Below are 19,733 nucleotides of genomic sequence, written 5' to 3' on the forward strand. Positions count from 1 at the left end.
ATTTCTGTGATGGAACTTGATCCTGGATTTTCACTGTGTATTCGCCATTCGCAAAGCTTAATCAAGTGTCAGTTTAGCTCAGTTGCTAGCTTTGTGAGTCATATGAATTTGGGTTTAAACCCATCAATCGACTTGAGCACATACTCCAGGTTAATATTTAAATGCAGCACTGAGAAAGTGCAACACTGTCAGACATACCATCTATCAAATGAGATGTGGGACAGAGAAATTGTCTGATGCAGTTGCCTACATCCAAAGCATTTCATTTCAGAGCAATTTGTTGTGTACAAAGCATTACTGGATGGTTCTGAAGGCTGTGACAAGAATAAACACATCTTTTAATTTGACTGTTAAAGTAAGTGCCAACATTTTAGGAACAAATGAGTGGTAAGACATATCTTGTCATTGATCAAGTGAACAGATCAGTGTTGAATCTGTTGAAATAATACTTCATGTTATCAGCACGGAATATAGAATATTGGGTCAGCTCAAGCAGCGAATAACAAAAATATTTTAATGTCATTTAAATCGCACTTCTTTCATTCTGTTTTGTGAAATGGAGCTCAAAACAGATTTATGAACAAGGATTGACAGGATGGTGCCTGCTACTTAAATTTCCAAACTTTGTAGGAAAGAAAGAATCAAGAATCTGAGGGGAGACGGTGGCATAGTGGTAATGTTACTGGGCTAGTAATCTAGAGGCCCAGTGTTATCACCCAGCAGTTGGTAAAGCTGAGTTATTTAAAAATCCTAGAGGGAAACTCTAAACAACTGTCATAACCTATATTTTCATTTGATATGTTTGAGATGCAGCTCTGAATTCAGGCATAAAACCACCAGTTCTTGAGAGGTTTTTATATCAAATCACATGAAACCTTTATTAATTTACACAAGTTAACATATACACATGGCTAAAAATTACTATCATAACTTTTAACAAATTCCCAAACTAATCTCTATTAAGGCCACAACAACCCATAAACTTTAAGCAGACACCAGGCAAAGCATTTTCACCTTACAAATTCAAAATGAGGTTCCCTTCACTTTGGCTCCTTTGCAGACACAGGCTTTGATGTTACATGCCTCTGTTCTGTACACACAAAACTGCTGTCTGTTATACCCAGCACATCTCTTTGAATTTAAATTCTCATTGTATCGCCAGCACCTTTGAACACCACCTCTTCTAACAATAAAACCTCTTTCACTGTACCAATTTTAATATAAACATTGCTTGGTCTCTGCTAGCTAAGTGCCAGATTTCACCCCACTTCTTGACTGCTCTAGTCAACAAAATGCAAATGTACCTCTACTCCTCTGGTCACATCTCAAAACGAGTACACATCAAAGCACCCAGACTAGCTGGCTTTAATCTAATTAAGATACACCCACAGACTAAACCTCTATTTTAAAAAAAATTTCCAATAACGTTATATACATTAATAACTTCATGACACCAGACTAATGCTCTGGAAACATGAGTTCAAATCCCACCATTTAAATTCAAGCAACTTAAATTCAATTAATAAAATCTGGAATCAAAAGCTAGTCTCAGTAATAATGACTTTGAAACTATCATCAATTGTTGTAAAAACCCATCTGGTTCGCTAATGAAGGAACTATGCCATCCTTATCTGGTCTGGCCCACATGTGGCTCCAGATCCATAGTAATGTGGTTGCCTCTTAACTGCCCTCTGAAATGGCCTAGCAAGCCACTCAGTTCAAGGGCAATTAGGGGTGGGCAGCCTTGGCCTTGCCAGCGATGCCCACATCTCATGATAGAATAAATAAAAGTTGAAGAGTTTTCAGCTTCAACACTCTCATTTTTGTAAGTTTTAAATTATAATAATCACACGGAGGGATTTTCCGGCCCCGCCCACCACCGGAATCATCCGATCCCTTCAATAGTCAATGGACTTTTGGCTGGGCCGTCGTATCTCCCTCAGCGGGTCCCACCACAAAGGGGCCAGAGAATCCCAGCCACAGGGTCTGGGTTTAGCCAAGCCGACTATTATGTGGAAATAGAGGGATACCGTAATTATTAAGGGGAATATAGGGGTACAGTAAGAACTTATTGAAAGGGAACGAATTACTTAAAATCTCCAAGCACATTGGCAGTTTAAGGTTACCAGATGAACCTTGCACAGCCTTGAGGGCCTGCAAACAACAGAAAGGCCTTGGAGCCGGACTGTAGTCAGAGGATGGCAATAACAACTAAGATTAAGTGTGCTCTTCAACAGAGAGGGGAAGAGCAGATGGTAAGGTCTCTGCCTGGGTGAAAACAAATAGGGATGTACTTGTTACCAGAGATGTCTTGTAATGTAAACCTATATGTTGACGAGATCGGAATCTGGAAACTGTTCTTGTACGTGACCAATAATGTATAAATATGTTGAATACTTGTAGTTTCGCAGAGTACTGTTTCAAGCTGTACTGAGATGGTGCCCTCCTTGCAATTGCTCGAATAAACGATCATAACCTGTACCTGAGTCTCCTGTGGTCCGTTCATCAAAGTGACCACATCACTGACAAATAAACAGAGCCTCCAACTTTTGCACGCTGATCATGTTTTCTTGAGCGATTGCAGCATAGTGTCGCATAAAGGAGAGTAGGCACAGTTCTCGTGGGAAAAGGTGACTGATGCCACAGCCTGTTGCATTGGCAAGGTTAGTCTTCATGGCTTCACAGCCATGCTGGATTAGAAATTCCAACTATTTCAAGAAGGAACTCAAGGCCTCTGAAGAGGTTTTGATTGCACAGGTATGCAAAAATTCCACACACTGCTAAACATTATCACATCACCTCACAGGTAAAGCTAGCCAGGATTGGGAGTGTCCAGACTTCAATGGCTACACGAGGCATCATAAAGTTTTCAATGTAATAGTAACTGTCAGGGTTACTCCAAAGGCCAATCCAAGTGACCGTTTTGGTACTGCTTTAAAAGTAAAGCTCATGGCCTCAACTTATTTTCTAAAATGTTTTCTAACACAAGTAGCTGTCTTACAACAACAGCAGCTTATATTTATATAGCACCTTTAATGTAATGAAAAGTCCCAAGGAGCACCACAGAAGCATCAGAAAACAAAATGCGACACCGTGCCAAAGAGGGAGCTATTTGGTTAAAATACCAAAGGTTTGGTCAAACAGCCAGGTTTAAGGGGTATCTTAAAGGAGGAAAGAGTTAGAAAGGCAGCGAGGGGTAAAGGCAACATTGGTCAGGGGCCTTGGCAACTGAAAGCATGGCCATCAATGGTGGAACAATTAAAATTGGGGATACTCAAGAGGCCAAAATTAGGGGAGTGCAGATATCTCAGGGGGTTGTGAGGCTGAAGGAGATTACAGAGATAGGGGTGAGGCCATAGAGGGGTTTGAAAACAAGGATGAGAATTTTAAAATCAAGGTGCTGCCTGGCCAGGAGCCAAAGTAGGTCAGCGAGTACAGAGGTCATGGGTGAACGGGACTTGGTGCAAGTTAAGACACAGGCAGCAGAGCCTTAATGGATCATGTGCGGATATTTCCCTAAACGGAGCCACTTCTGCGAGTGGTTCAGCCTGCTGCTTACCTTTAAAGCAGGACCTTTCTCACTCGCTCTTTCACTGGCACGTTTCCCTTCTAAACCCAGCTGTACAAAAAGCTCCAGCAAATTAACGAGAAGTTCATCCACCAGCTGCTCCCCCTGCAGGTTAGCTGCTATGTTAGCGAGGGCATTGATAACTGCCAGGGAACAGTGCCTGAAACAAACAGAACTGGGATGGTTTACATAAAAGCATCACATTCATTAGCCCAATAAATACCCATTTTCTAAAGTGCTTTTTAAAAACAATTTGCTTCTCATAGCAAGTTATACATTGAAGTCTGGAGAGACGGAGGCCATTCAGTACGGTGGGCTAGATAACCCTCTTCTGTGCTGAAATCACTATGATCCGATTCGACAGTCAGGTGCAATATACACTGTACCTCTTCAGTTTGGAAATCTATTGTTTAGAAACCAGGTATCTGGAAATTTTTTGAGCAGGACCCAAGCATTCCCTCAATGTACTAAAATGATGGTGATGACAATCTTCAGGATCGGAAACATGGAACAGTGTTTGGATAAGTAAAACAATTTTTATTACTGCTTTATAATGTTTTATCACTGTTATATGCTTCAGGGAAACATTTATATCCACGATGTTTCCCAGTTCACACACTTGTGGTTTGGTAATCCATATTTTTTCTATAATCCAGAAAATTCCAAAAATCGAGAAATGACTTGGTGCCAAGTTTTCGGACTGCAGAGGTTACAGTGTGTTAACACCACATTATATTTCAACATGTGGTACAGCATATATCTCAAACTGCCAATACTTACAGATTTTGTCACTCTTATTTAAAATTCCAAACCTTGAAGCCCACAACATTCAAACAGAACAAACCAGCGATTAAGAACTATCAAATGCATATAGGACAAGCTGCCAGAGCTTCAGGGGTACAATTCACAGGGCTCATGGCCTGAGGGCTTATTCACTATTAAACAAAGTGATAGGACCAAGGTTACTTTGATCTATACGATTGAGAAAAGTAAGAACAGCAATGTTGTACGAGCTCTTTCCTCTCCAAATCACAGCCATTCTGGCTTGGATGTATATCATTGCTCCTTCATCATAGCTAGGTTGATATCTTGGAATTCCTTATTAAAACATCACTGTTGTAGCATTATCACCACAAGGACCATAGCAGTTTGAGGAGAAGGTCCACCACCACCTTCACAGGGCAACTAGGGGTGGGTGATAAATGTGGCCTTGCTGGGGTCACCCACATCCCAAGATGAGGAAAACTGTTTTTATGCTGCGAGTTATTATGATCTGAAATATACTACCTGAAAGGACAGTGGAAGCAGATTCAATAGCAATTCGAAAAGGGGAATTGGATAAATACTTAAAGGGAGAAAATTGAAGGGCTATGAGGAAAGAGCAGGAGAGTGAGACTGGTTGGATAGTTCTTTCAAAGAGCCAGCACAGGCATGATGGGCCAAATAGCCTCTTCTTCTCTCCTTAAAGAAATAACAAAGACAATGCTCTGCAATTTTCCAACATAGTTTCTAATCTCCCTCACACAATCAGGATGAGGTACTGAACAGAGGACAGTACTCCCCAGTGACGAGCAAGGGGAGGTGGTGGCAGCCTCTGGGCCATCCCCTGAGGTCGTCCTAAACAAAAAATATGGATGCAGGTCACTGCCCACCATCTTTTGCTATGGAATGGGGAATGACACAGGGCTTTAAAGAGAGGAAAGATCACTGGCCAACAAACAGGCTGTTTGGCTCTTTGGGTTACTGTCCAAGTTTTAATATAAGTGACTAAAAATGAAGACTCTCAGATTAAACAGTGTATCCTGCATTTTTTCATTGATTTCCTTTAAATTTTAATGAAACAAGAGGAATGAAATGGAAGAAAAGTATGCACATTGCATGTGACAATACTTCAAACCCTACCTGTAGCCATGATCTTTGTGGTCTTTAGTTGCTGAGTAAACAACTGAACTGGCTTTCACACTGATTTGTTGAAAGAGGTTCCATACTTCTTGGTAAATATATTGCTGTAAAAAAGAGTCGGTCAGTGCATTTTACCACCCCTAAACCAAAATGTAGCCTAGCTATGGATCTTTAGCTACAATACTAAAGGCTCTCAAGTTAAGAATTGGGCAGGTAAACTTCGGTCTCTTCTAACCACCCACATGCAATTTACACTGCCCACAGGCTCTCCCCAGCTTATTCTCTGGTCAGAAGTCAATAAACACAAGTAAAACTAGGTTAAGGAATAAGCAACAAATAATCTTAAAGCCCGATACATATGAAACAAAATCAGCAATCTCTACTGTATTGAAAATTGGCTCTTCCAACCACAGTAAATATTCTATAATAAAATAAAAGCAAAATACTGCAGATGCTGGAAATCTGAAACAAAAACAAAAATAGCTGGAAAAACTCAGCAGGTCTGACAGCGTCTGCGGAGAGGAACACAGTTAACGTTTCGAGTCTGTATGACTCTTCATCAGACTCTTCTGACACAGTAAATGTTCTGTTTGCTGAGCAGGATACCAGATGCTATCATCCAATATGTTTAGGATTGCACAGCCATCATCTCACCTGATGAATTCACAACAAGACCTTTGTGGGAGCTAAAGAAATTAAATATTGGAAAAGCAAAAGGAACATTAAATAAAACTAAGCATTTTTACTTGCTAATCAAAATATTTTCGGGACGGTCCTTTCATAATTCATTCCTTAGTTATGGAGAATAAAAATTACATCACACGCAGTCAACAGGCCAAGCAGAACGCAGAAATTCACCAGGACTCCTTACTCCCAAACCCACGACCACTACCACCTAGAAGGACAAGAGCAGCAGATAGATGGGAACACCACCACCTGGAGGTTCCCCTCCAAGTCATTCACCATCCCGACTTGGAAATATATCGCCGTTCCTTCACTGTCGGCTGGGTCAAAATCCTGGAGCTCCCTTTCTAACAACACCACATGGACTGCAGCGGCTCAAGAAGGCAGCTCACCACCACCTTCTCAAGGGCAACTAGGGATGGGCAATAAATGCTGGCCCAGCCAGCGAAGCCCAGATCCCGTGAATGGGTAAATAAAAAAAAGACATGTCGACATATTCAGCCGCTGGATGAATCAGTTTGCAGAAAATGGAGCTTCAAAAAGTGAATCCACTTCTAACAGTGATTAATTCCCTGTGAATCACATTAGGGCTTGGAGGATGTGAAAGGTGCTATATTAATGCAAAATAAAAACACAAAATGCTGGACATACTCAACAGGTCAGGCAAAACCACTCTGATGAAAAGTCATTGAACTGTAACTTTAACCGTTAACTGTTCCTCTCCCCACAAATGCGGCTTGACCTGCTGAGTAGATCCAGCATTTTCTATTCCTATTTCAGGTTTCCAAGGTCTGCAGCCTTTTGCTCTTAAATACAAGTGCTTTCCTTCTTTCAAATAACGGACCAATTGGATCACAAAAAATCATTTGGCTTCCGCAAAATCTGTAGCCAGATTGATGACAAGTGTCAGATGGACAGATACAAATTTTTGCAGATAGATTTTGGTTCTTTCCAAACATAGGCTACCATAATTATAAACTAATTTAGGTCAGTTATGTGCAGCAATCTCAGGCTCGCAGGGTGAAGACTGGAATGATTTTTTGGAACAAAGTAAGAGAAAGCCATCGTTTTTTTGGAAAAAAAAATGAAATTTGACATTAGGGGTTTAATTTTCAACTTCACTGTCTGGACAGTACAGTCCATTATATTAGTGTGGATTACCCACTTGTTGAAGAACACACCCACTCTCATTTCCATGGATTCACTCAGCCAGGTTACTGCCAAGGCGGTGAAGATGAAATTATCCCCTTTCGTGTCCACAGGGCTGAATGTCAAGGGACTTCAATTGGTGCCCTAATTACTTTAAAAACTACCAGCCCTGGTTATTTGACGTTGAGTTACTATGCTACAGTGCAAATCACTCCATCTCACTTACATTCCCCGTGATGACCATGCAGCCCAGCTGATCGATAATAAGAACATCCAACTGGGATGGAGGCTGGCAGAATTTCTGCTGTAGGATTTGCAGAATTGGTTCCATCACCTTTGGCGTGTCTCTCAATGCCACAGCGATGTGGCCGAGGGCACGGATCGTGTGATCAGGAATCAGATGGGCATCCCTGGATGGAGAAAACAAAATAAATCCAACAAGAATAAACTGAACATGACCGACACCTTATCCTGAGGCTGTAGCCACTAGATCTTGTTTCTCCAGCCAGGGAGAAACAGCCTCTCAACATCTACCCAGTAAAGCATTCACAAAATATTATACATTTCAATGAGATCCCCTCTCACTCTTCTAAACTCCATTCTACTCAATCTCTCCTCACAACACAAACATCTCAGCCCAGGAATCAATTTAATGAACCTTTTTGCATCCCCTTTAAGGCAATATATCCTTCCTTAGATAAGGAGATGAAAACTGTCTCACCAAAGCCATGTACAATTGCATCAAGATTTCCTCACCCTTGAACTTAACAGGCCATTGGGCCTACTCCTTTTTTTGTATACTTTGTCGATGATGAAGACAGCATTCATTGCCCTTCCCTAATTATTCTTGTGAATTATGATTTGGTGGTGAGATGCCTTTTTAAATACAACTGAAATGACCTAGCAAATCATTCCGAGGGCAGTTAAAACTCGACCACATAGGTGTGGGTCTGAAGTCATATACAGGCCAGGCCAGGTAAGGGCATCAGATTTCCTTCCCTGAAGGGCAGGAGTGAGCCAGTTGGATTTTTACAACAAAAACTGTTTTTGGTTACATGGTACCATTACTGATACTAACTTTTAATTCCAGATTTATTTAATTCACTTAATTAAATCCTCCAGCGGCCTTGATGGGATTTGAACTCATTTTTCCATATCATTAGTCTAGACCAGAGTCATCCAGCTTAATAACAAGAGCAGCTATTTTTTAAAATTTAGTCAAAAATGCAGTGTCTTAAGAGCAGCAATGCTGTTACACTCAAATGCCAATAATTATGGAAAACCAAACAGAGATACATTTCAGTAACGTGAAGGATTTTATGGAAAAGTTGTCAATTGAATGATGCTTTCTCATAAGTACAATGTTAATAAAAGTTTAAAAAGACACAATAAGCCAATTAATTGCCATAAAGATAGGTTCAATTGATCAAGGTCCAGAGCCACACGAGTCCTTAACGAGCCGCAGGTTGCAGATGCCTGGGGCGGGGTCTGGGCCTCGGGATTACTAGTCCTGTAACATAACCTCTTTGCTACCGTTACTGCTCTTATTTTTTATGTTATTATCAGTCAATGCTTCCCCCTAAAATGGATATGTGTGCCCTCTGCAGCAACATGGAAGTCATCATGCAGGCCGCTCACAAGGTGACCCCTTTAAAATACCTCACATGTGCGACCGTGAAAAAAAATTTAGAGGGGACATTGGAATAAACCTATTAATTAGTGACTCATTTTGAACAAAATGTTCGAATTCACGTAGTTAACTGAATGGAAGAAAGAAAACCCACATTGTAATCAAATTACCACATATTTGCAGCAAAAAAGATCAACAAAAATATACTTATGTAGTCAATTCCAAATGAAGCAGCAGTAAATGCCTTGAACATCAACAAAAAACAGAGATTTTTGTCACGAGGTAATATTTTTCTGCACTGATTCTCTTTAATAACACTTAAATGTTCACACCTGTTCCCAAAACAGCAGAGGGTCACAAGATAAAAATCTATTTTAACAAGAACCATACAACTGTTTACAATCACATTCAGGTCAAACAAATTAACTAAGGAACCAGATAAGGCTGCAAAATGTAAATTGACTGCTGGATCACAAGCTGAAAAATTAACATTCACTTCAAATCTACTAAGAAGATAACCAACAGCTATTTGCTATGAAATTCCACTAGTGTACAAGGGAGGAGACATAAGAGACAGCATATGGAATAAATGCTTAAACAAACCTATAATCTATTTTCGGTTGTGGCAAGGCATACTTCTAGAATGGAGAGGTCACTGTACAATATTTGAATTATAATAGGAGCGTCATCAGCACAAGAACTGTGGTGTTTCAAGGCAGCTTCTCAGGGTCAAGCGAGAAGGGCAACAAATACAACCTTGTCAACGTCGTTCACACCTCATGAACAATTGGATAAGAATCATTCGCCCTTCGAATGAATTTTTAAATGCTGGGCCGCAAGCAGCTGTTCAGATTGGCAGGTGGAGCAATTCAGTTCTGAAGGAGTCATGTCTTTCAACTGTTGGTTTGCCACTTTCAGTTAGACCTTTTACGTTCAGTTCATTTCAACATTTAAATGCTGTGAACTGCAACTTCGGGTCAGCTCGGGGAATTGGTTCAGCTCTTTAGTTTATATCAGTACAACTGGAGTAGGCAGGAAAGTGGAGTTGAGGTCAAGATCAGATCAGCCATTTTATTACTGAATGGCGGAGCAGGCTCGAGGGGCTGAATGGCCTACTCCTGTCCCTATCGGGTATTCATGAAACCAATGAACAAGGATGGCAGGCATCTCAATTATCTGGCAATTTGAATGAATTCACTGGCCAGGAAAAGTTCTCTCCATTACAACATGATAATCACAATTGTACTATTGATCCATGCATACAAAGAGAAAAAGAAACAAAAGTCAGTCTTGCAGTTGACACCAGAATTCCTTCAATCTCAGTGAGGATTAAATCTTCTCCAGTAAAATGCTGGATTTTACAGGTCAATACCAAAACATTCCCTAACACAACATTCTTATTCTCATACGAAAAATTCAAGCACTTCAAAATCTTGGTTAATTTCCCAAGTTAAAGAAAATCATTTATACAGATTTGCTTCACTAGAAGTATTTCTTCACCAGATAGCATTCATAAATGAACTTCATAATTCAAAAGAAAAAGCATAGCGTTGTTGAAAGCAGATTAAATCTGTACCCTCTATGCAGATTTTGAGCTAGATGTATGTGGAAAAAGGCATATCTAATAGGCTAGCCCATAACTAGAACAACAGATTAGAACTTTATTGTGTTACTCACTTATCATTCTCTTGGGATATGTACAGACGATTGGAAAGACTGGCCAAGAATGCTTCCACAATCACTGGGTCAGCAACTGATCCCGCCTTAAGGCACCTAAGCAGCAAAAAATACAGTATAAGGACAGCAACAACAATTTTAAAAAGCTTTCCCCCAAAATTAACTCTACCACACAGCTAATTTCACAAGTGTGAAGAACAGTGAATTTATCCAAATAATCACCCAAGACTCACGTCCGCCAGAAGTGCAAGTGCTATGACTAGACACTGTCGGAGGTAGTCTTCTGGATAAGACATCAAACAGAGGCCCCATCTGCCTTCTCATCCCATTGCACAATTCAAAGTAGAGCAGGGGAGCTCTCCTTCTGTTGTGCCCAAAAATTTACCTAGCAACCAATATGACCAAAAGAAAAAAGCAGATTACCTTTTACAGTTAGCTCAGTGTTGTTATAGGGCCTTGTTTGGAAAAACTTTACTTTGAAACATTGATTGACACTTCAAAAGTATTTTTGCTGGCTATGAAACACTTCAGGATGTTTTGCTGTTGTCAAATGCACTATATAAATGCAAGGAAAATGGCTGTTGTGCTTGCCAATGTAACAGTGACCACGTTTCAAATGTAAAATCTTGATTTTGATGCACTTTGGGATGCTCAATGAATATAACAGGTGATTACATAAATGCAAGTTCTTTATTTATACAGCAATGCTCCTGCATGGATGGCTTGGGTTTTTCTTACCTGCAAATGTTGTCTATAGCAATGTCCCTCAGCTGTTCATACATAGATGGCTGGTTTTTCTTCGAGGATAGCACAGTTGCCTCTGAGTGCTCATTTGTTACACTTATTTTAATGTCAGAACCCCCTTTAAAAAAACAAAGCTATATTGTTACGGGAAATACTAACAGATTACCATTGACTTTTATTGCATAGAAGTCTACTAGGAAACTATGAATGAGGCATGTACATGATTCAGCAAAGCTTTTGTACCCATTATTACCTCCGCCCCAGTTAGTCTGGTTGTCTATAAACAATGTATTTCAAAAACTAATGGACGATATCAACAAAATTTGGTAGAGAGGTAGGGTATGGCCCAAGGAAGAACTGATTAGTTTTTGGTGAAGATGCGATCTGGATCCTGGATTTTTTTTAAAGGGTCTGTTAACACGGGGAAATAGGGTGAATGGATTTTTATTTAGAATGTTGTGGGTTGTTTGATTTAGAATGTTGTTCATTGTTTTTGTTCATTGTTTTTGAATTTTGTGGATTGTCTCACCTGCAGTCGTGGAATTTGTCACAGCTATCAAAATGTGAGCAGAGTTTTCAGAGCAGGTTCTTGGATGTGGATTGGCCTGAAGCCTCCTCAGTGGGATGGAAGCTCTGAATGAAAATATATCTTTTCTCAGCTTTGTAGTTACAAAGCAGAGTTCTTGAGGCGCTGTGGTGGTGCCCTACCTCTGGGCCAGAAGCTCTGGATTCAAGTCCCACTTCAGGGCTTGATGGCCACAGAAAGTGCATTTGTAACATGCCAAACAGGTTGATCATCAGTCTGTAAATCCTTCCAATATGCATGACGGCAGGTGGTAAGAGCAGGAGTGTTTCCTGGTCAGCCTTACTGCAGAAGGCAATGGCAAACCAATTAAGCACTCAGTCAAGCATAATCATGGATCAATCCAGTGGAAGTCCATGATCGCCAACATCCTCTTAGGGCTGGTACCTGAAGGAGGACTTACAGAGCATCAACCAGGCAGGGAAAAGCCTCAAGGAAGAGCTGTATAATTATTGAGTTAACACAGCATGGCAGAGGTATGTGCTCGTCTGAGTGCCCTCTTCACAGAATCACACAACGCAGAAGAGGCCCTTCGGCCTATCGAGTCTGCACTGACACGTGAGAAACACCTGACCTACCTACCTAACCCCATTTACCAGCACTTGGCCCATAGCTTTGAATGTTATGACGTGCCAAGTGCTCATCCAGGTACTTTTTAAAGGATTGAGGCAACCCGCCTCCACCACCCTCCCAGGTAGTGCATTCCAGACCGTCACCACCCTCTGGGTAAAAAAGTTTTCTTCACATCCCCCCTAAACCTCCTGCACCTCACCTTGAACTTATGTCCCCTCATGACTGACCCTTCAATTAAGGGGAACAGCTGCTCCCTATCCATCCCGTCCATGCCCCTCATAATCTTGTACACCTCGATCAGGTCGCCCCTCAGTCTTCCCTGCTCCAACGAAAATAACCCAAGTCTATCCAACCTCTCTTCATAACTTAAATGTTTCATCGCAGGCAACATCCTGGTGAATCTCCTCTGCACCCCCTCCAGTGCAATCACATCCTTCCTATAATGTGGCGACCAGAACTGCACACAGTACTTCAGCTGTGGCCTAACCAAGGTTCTATACAACTCCAACATGACCTCCCTACTTTTGTAATCTATGCCTCGATTGATAAAGGCAAGTATCCTATATGTCTTTTTCACCAGCCCACGAACATGCCCCTCTGCCTTCAGAGATCTATGGACACACACGCCAAGGTCCCTTTGTTCCTCAGAACTTCCTAGTGTCATGACGTTCATTGAATACTTCCTTGTCAAATTACTCCTTCCAAAGTGTATCACCTCACACTTTTCAGGGTTAAATTCCATCTGCCACTTATCTGCCCATTTGACCATCCCATCTATATCTTCCTGTAGCCCAAGACATTCAACCTCACTGTTAACCACCCGGCCAATCGTTGTGTCATCCGCAAACTTACTAATCCTGCCCCCTACAGTCATCTATGTCATTTATATAAATGACGAATAATAGGGGACCGAGCACAGATCCCTGTGGTACGCCACTGGACACTGGCTTCCAGTCACTAAAGCATCCTTCTGTCATCACCCTGTCTCCTACAACTAAGCCAATTTTGAATCCACCTTATCAAATTACCCTGTATCCCATGTGCATTTGCCTTCTTTATAAGTCTCCTATGTGGGACCTTGTCAAAGGCTTTGCTGAAATCCATATAAACTACATCAACTGCACTACCCTCATCTACACATCTGGTCACCTCCTCAAAAAATTCAATCAAATTTGTTAGGCATGACCTTCTGACAAAGCCATGCTGACAATCCCTGATCAAATCTTGCCTCTCCAAGTGGAGATAGATTCTCTCCTTCAGAATTTTCTCCAATAGTTTCCCTACCACTGACGTGAGACTCACTGGCATGTAGTTCCCTGGCTTATCTCTACAACACTTCTTAAATAGCGAAACCACATTAACTGTTCTCCAGTCCTCTGGCACCTCCCCCTAGCCAGAGAGGAATTAAAAATTTGGGTCAGAGCCCCTGCGATCTGCTCCCTTACCTCCCTCTGCAGTCTGGGACACAAATCATCCGGACCTGGAGATTTGTCCACTTTTAAGCCTGCCAACACCTCCAATACCTTGTCACTCCCTATATCAATTTGCTTAAGAACCTCGCAATCTCTCCCCCCCCCCCCACCCCGAGTTCAATACCTTCCACCTCATTCTCTTGGGTGAAGACGGATGTGAACTATTCATTCAACACTCTAGCGATGTCCTCTGGCCCCACGCATAGATTGCCCCCTTGGTCCCTTATGGGCCCCACTCTTTCCCTGGTTATCCTCTTCCCATTGATATACTTATAGAATATCTTGGGATTTTCCCTACTTTTACCAGCCAGAGCTTTCTCATATCCCCTCTTTACTCTCCTAATTGCTTTCTTAAGCTCCACCCTGCACTTTCTGTACTCCACTTGTAGTACTTCTGTATTCTTGCAACAGACATTTATTTAAAACTTGCTTACATCTTCATCCTAAATTATACAGAATATAATAAAATGAGGAAGCTGTTGCAGCAATTTTCACCACAGTGTACTGCATGTTGCTTAGCACATTCTATCCTAGTCTTTCTCCTCAATGCTTCTGCCAATAAAAATAATTTCCTTGTTGCAAAATTTCCTTTGAACTTTTTTTTTGGTAACAATGGTTTTCTTTTAAAAATGAAGACCATTACAGCATTTCTCAAATTTGCAACTGCTTATAGCTGCAGTACAAGTTAAGCATCCAGTTACCTGAATTGTACTGACTGTGGTATTTGTACACCTTGACAAGTACTGGCGACGGGATCACCAAAAAATCTCTTAGCGATGCTGTGACGGAATGAACTGCGACAGGGAATCGCTCACACAAATGTCCCAGACCCTGGTTGGATAAAAGAAAATATTTTGAAATGCAAAATGCAAGCAATACCCAAGAACAGGTGACGGTACCAGCAAGAAAAATAACTGCAAAGAAAAAAAACCACTAAAAAATATTGATTGACAATCAAGCTTTTTCATTTAGAATCAATCAATGTAATGGTAGGTTGAAACTACTTTCCCCTAAGAATGGTTTGCACCCTATTAAAAATGAGTGGCTCTGAAGAAAATCAGCCTGCCAATTCATGAAGCATGTTAGAACAGCAAAACTTTTTTGCATGATCACTTTTGGCAGTTTCTAGGCGAACTGAGTAATATCTCCCATATTAAAAGGTCTTGCAGCTATATACACACTTCCTGTCCACAGGAAGTCATGTTGTTACACTTGCATGTCCACATTTCCCATTAAACAGCGTTAACCCAAACAACAAAAGTTCACAGGGCCGATTCATGGTTGGTTGAATTTAACTAATCTCAGTCAGGACAGAAAGTGGAACATTGCAACTGGTCTTTGGGCGAGTAACAATAGCCAAGGTTTCCACTGTCGATCAGAATAGTGAACAACTGTTAATTTCACACAGACACAGAAAAACAAAACTCCTGTTAACAAGTGGTGGTGGCAGATTTAGAGCATCCCATTGTATTGAAAAACGTCCTATGCTATTCTCAATGGAAACAGGGCAATAGACTAGCAACAGAAAAGATAAAAGATTGTGTTTTCTTTCGCGTCCTCAGAACTTCCCAAAGCGCTTCATGGTTGGAATTACTTGTGAAGTGCAATTACTGTTGTTTTTGTTGGGAAATGCAGCAGGATCCCACAGACAGTAACAGATAAGTGACCAGTTAATCTGTTTTCACAGCATTGGTTGAGGATTGAATGCTGGCCAGGATACCAGGACAACACCTTTTTCTTGGAAGAGTGCTATAGGATATTTCACATCCATAGAAACAGTTTAACATTTCCTCCAAACGGCAACTCCTCTAGCCCTCGCCTCTCCCTCAGTAATGCAATGAAGTATCAGCCTAGATTAGGTGGTAAAAACCTTGGTTTAGGGTTTGAACCCACCACCTGTTGTCGCTGATACAAGAGTGCCACCAAATGAGCCTGACACTTTACAGAAAAACACAGGGGATAATATAATCGCTTCATATTCATTTTTAAAATTTATACATACCTGCAAACAACAAATCAGCAGGGGCATGTGCGACAGAATTATTTTACTTGAAGTCTTTGACTGCAGCTTCTCTGAAAGCTTTGAGCAAAGATTTTCTGCACCTTCATTAAAAGAATTCCACAAGTTAAACCTCTGAAGAAATAGAATTTACTCTGCTGTAACCATAAACTGTACTTCATGGTACTATCATGCTTCATACTCATTACTCTCAAGTATTATTGTTTCCATAAATTACGTTGAAAAATCTGTATCTTTAAAATACCAATAGATAACCAAATAATTCTATATGTTCACATATATTCCCATTAAAGCTGTGGACATCAGTAAATTGTTCAACAAATCTAAATTTATCCAAAATACAAAACACACAAATATACTAATTTTAACGTATACATATAAAATAAACCTTCAGTTAAGTCCATAAATTGGCAAGTGGAATTCAACCTATCCAATCAAAATGGCAGAGAGGGCCAATAAACAAAATATTACCTTTCACGTTAAAAAACAGGTCAAAAAGCACCAACTGTTCCGCAATGACTCAACTGATAACTGCAATGCCCAGTATGGTACTGAGCCAGGTCAGGTCCCTGGATTGTGCCAAGTTGATTGGTCTGAAATGAGGGAGCAGTAAACTAGCAGCTGCAGAATCGCTGGGAGAGGGGAAAAAGTCAACCAGGATTTCCCTCCCACTGGTTGCTTATCCAATGACCCCTGCTAAAAAGTAGCAGGCAAAATAGATCTCAGCTGTGAATCCGCTCCGCAACTGAATAGCTTACCCAGACTTAGACTGTATTTTCCTGGCCATGTGGAGGTGGCAGGTGGGGGGCTGCGGGTGGAGCTGGGAAAATAGGAGGTTCCCCAAAGCATTCCTGGTGCTGAAGTTTCCAAGCTGTGGGTTAGGAGGAGGATCAACTGCTCGCACCACCAAGGCAGACAGCCAATTAGTGTGACTGAGACCCCAATTAAGGGCAATTTTACAGCCTCACCAGCATTTTAAGGGAGATGGTGGCATAGTGGTAATGTCACTGAACTAGTAGTCCAGAGGCCCAGGCATGGGTTCAAATCCCACACTGGCAGCTGGTGGAAGTTAAGTTCAATTAATAAAATCTGGAATTGAAAGCTAGTCTCAATAATGGCGACCATGAAACTATCATCAATTGTCATAAAAACCCATCTGGTTCATTCATGTCCTTAAAGGAAGGAAATCTGCCATCCTTACCCAGTCTGGCCTATGTGAGACTTCAGGCCCACAGCAACGTGGTTGATTCTTAACTGCCCTCTGAGAGCACACCATTCATTTCAAGGGCAATTCGAGATGGGTAACAAATGCTAGCCTTGCCAGCAACGTCCATATCCCAAGAAAGAGTGAACAAAAGAAAAATTGTCACCAGTGGAGCAGCCACCACCCACCCCCCCTTGTTGCTCAATGGAGGCAACCTCGCTGTGGCAGGTTGGGGGTGCCACAGAGGCTCCACGCCTCATTGTTAGGGTCGATAGCAAGTGCGGGCTCAGGATCTCCATCTGGTCCTGGTGTTGCGGTCCCAAAGCCTGAATGAATGTCCAGCTCATAGTGTCTGGAATCACAGGTGAAAAACAATCACATTGATGAAGGTAATGAAGAGTTACCTTCATGGAAATGTTTCTCAGTAAATGGAGTCTTTTAAGGGGAGGAATGTTAAAAAAAATGATAAATATGACATTCCGCACTGATATCTAAAAAAAAACAAGGAGCCATAAAAATGCTTAACCTCTGTCCAGAACACAAAACCTGGCCAATATTTTCAACTTGATTAAACCACTCAAAATGCACAGAAAATAAAGAGAAAACATGAGATTTCTATACTTCAGAAATTCTCTACCTTGCTCGTCCTTAACAGCCCACACCATTAAATCCACACATGCTGCATTTGCTTGACACCTGAGTTTCAGAGGGTTAAACTCATGATGGATATAGTCCGTATCATGCAGGATCTTCTGCAATTCAGACTGGCTAATGTTAAACTGCTCAAGCACAAAATCATGAACCTCCTTCACAAATGCAGTCTGGAGATCTGTGAGGACAAAAAAAAAGTGATGAACGCTGAAAGCACAGAAAAGAAAGCGATTTTGGCAACTGAATTCAACCAAGCTCTCAAAAGCACAGATTCATCCATTTACAGCAACACTCTACTGTCAGACAGGAATGTACAAACAGTCCTGATACCTTAAATGAGTTGCTAAAAATAAATGCTGAGTGACAAGCCTATAATTCTCCCCCTCTAAAACAGCCATATAAAAATATTTGTTAATTCCATTCGTCTATTAGCACATCATAAACAAACTTTGCCCTAAGGCAAGTAACCTAACACGGTCCTATCGTTACAACTCAAAAACATTAGTTCCAAATTTGATTCTGATGAATAATGAGGATGTGGCATTTGTCATGAAACTTTCATACTTTTCATTATATTATTGTGGTTTATTGTATGGTGGGTTTATGATTGTGAGTGTGTATGGTTTTGTCAGTGTGATTTAATTGAATTGGAGTCAGATAGACTGCAAAGTTGAAATTATCAAAATAACTTAGTGTAAAAGGCATTTGAAATGCTAATGAATAAACATGGATGAGGGCAGCATGTGGGGTGTGAAGGAAGTTTGCATTTTTGTTTAAGTGAAGGGGTTGTTTAGGTTTCAAAGGGATGATAGGTTGTTTACAACTAGCAAGGTCAAGCAGTATTATTTTTCCCAAAGGTACTGGCTATATTGGCAACATGAAAGATTTTTATATTATGGGAAAAATAAATTTCCAAAGACATAGAGAACAATGGAATGTATAAAGAGAGCGAAACATATATATGGAAGGTTATGATGTGGGGGAGGGCATTTATGATCTAAAAGGACCATGCAAAATAGCCTTGGGGAAAAAGCCTCCAGTCACTTCTGCAGAAGTCTGTTGTGTCCAGTAACCAAAATTCGAGAAAGGTCTTTAGAATTTCACTGTCAAGTGGGTGCTGTGGTAAACTTGCTGGATTGCCTACCTAAATTTAAAATCTATTTTGGACTGTAGCCTTAAAGAGGGTGTGTAGTTGGGTGTCAGGTTAATTAGGAATTTTGGGGTTCACTATATTATTAAGTAACTGTAATCTTAGGTATGTGCTTGAAATCTTTTCTTTTGTTAATAAATGTTCTAATTTAATTTTTAAAATCTCTAAAGGTGTTAGTGGGCTCATTGCTTCTGAATTCAGTGCACAAATCTTCTCATAATAAATACAAATTGCAAAACCATTGTGATAGCGTGGCCAACTTTCCCTTGTGGATTTGGTCTGCCTGGCACTCATCGCCTGCCACATCATGACACATTGTTCTCAGATCAGAAATTCTGGGTGATCAATGTGCAAATTCCTGTTTTATATTGCAGCATTCAGTGGTTACTTTTAGGACAAAAAGATAGGCTCGCATGTGTTACAACAGAGAACTTTCATAAGCTATTCTAAACTGTGCAGAAAAGTTTGCATGATTTTAACTTGTCACTTGAATCCAAAGATACATCAATTCCTTGAAACATGCTGCAGTCTTCACTATTCTTAATAGCCAGTGGATCTCACATGCATGGCTTGTGGTGAGACAGACTGCACTGCTTGTGATTTTATAACGCATGTAACTCAAAGTATTATGTTGCTACGGTAGCTCTGTTTAATACGGAGGGAAAGGGAAGGAAGGAAAGCACTTGCATTTATTTAGCGTGTTTCACAACCTCAAGACATCGCAAA

The 19,733-nt window shown here is 40.8% G+C and overlaps 1 protein-coding gene across 2 annotated transcripts in view; it reads right to left on the reverse strand.

Annotated features, from left to right (window-relative positions):
• Positions 1 to 19,733, reverse strand: part of pi4kab (phosphatidylinositol 4-kinase, catalytic, alpha b) — a 147,733-nt gene that overhangs the window by 104,134 nt on the left and 23,866 nt on the right. For both annotated transcript variants that reach the window (XM_078554470.1, XM_078554469.1), the window contains 8 exons: positions 17,844 to 18,035; positions 15,985 to 16,085; positions 14,684 to 14,813; positions 11,349 to 11,472; positions 10,611 to 10,706; positions 7,530 to 7,713; positions 5,471 to 5,574; positions 3,560 to 3,728 (listed from right to left, as the gene is read on the reverse strand). In XM_078554470.1, the coding sequence (XP_078410596.1) occupies positions 3,560 to 3,728; positions 5,471 to 5,574; positions 7,530 to 7,713; positions 10,611 to 10,706; positions 11,349 to 11,472; positions 14,684 to 14,813; positions 15,985 to 16,085; positions 17,844 to 18,035 (1,100 nt within the window). The remainder of the gene's footprint in view (positions 1 to 3,559; positions 3,729 to 5,470; positions 5,575 to 7,529; positions 7,714 to 10,610; positions 10,707 to 11,348; positions 11,473 to 14,683; positions 14,814 to 15,984; positions 16,086 to 17,843; positions 18,036 to 19,733) is intronic.

The sequence above is a fragment of the Cetorhinus maximus genome, chromosome 12, assembly GCF_964194155.1.
Source record: "Cetorhinus maximus chromosome 12, sCetMax3.hap1.1, whole genome shotgun sequence".
In the NCBI taxonomy this organism is placed as follows: Eukaryota; Metazoa; Chordata; class Chondrichthyes; order Lamniformes; family Cetorhinidae; genus Cetorhinus; species Cetorhinus maximus.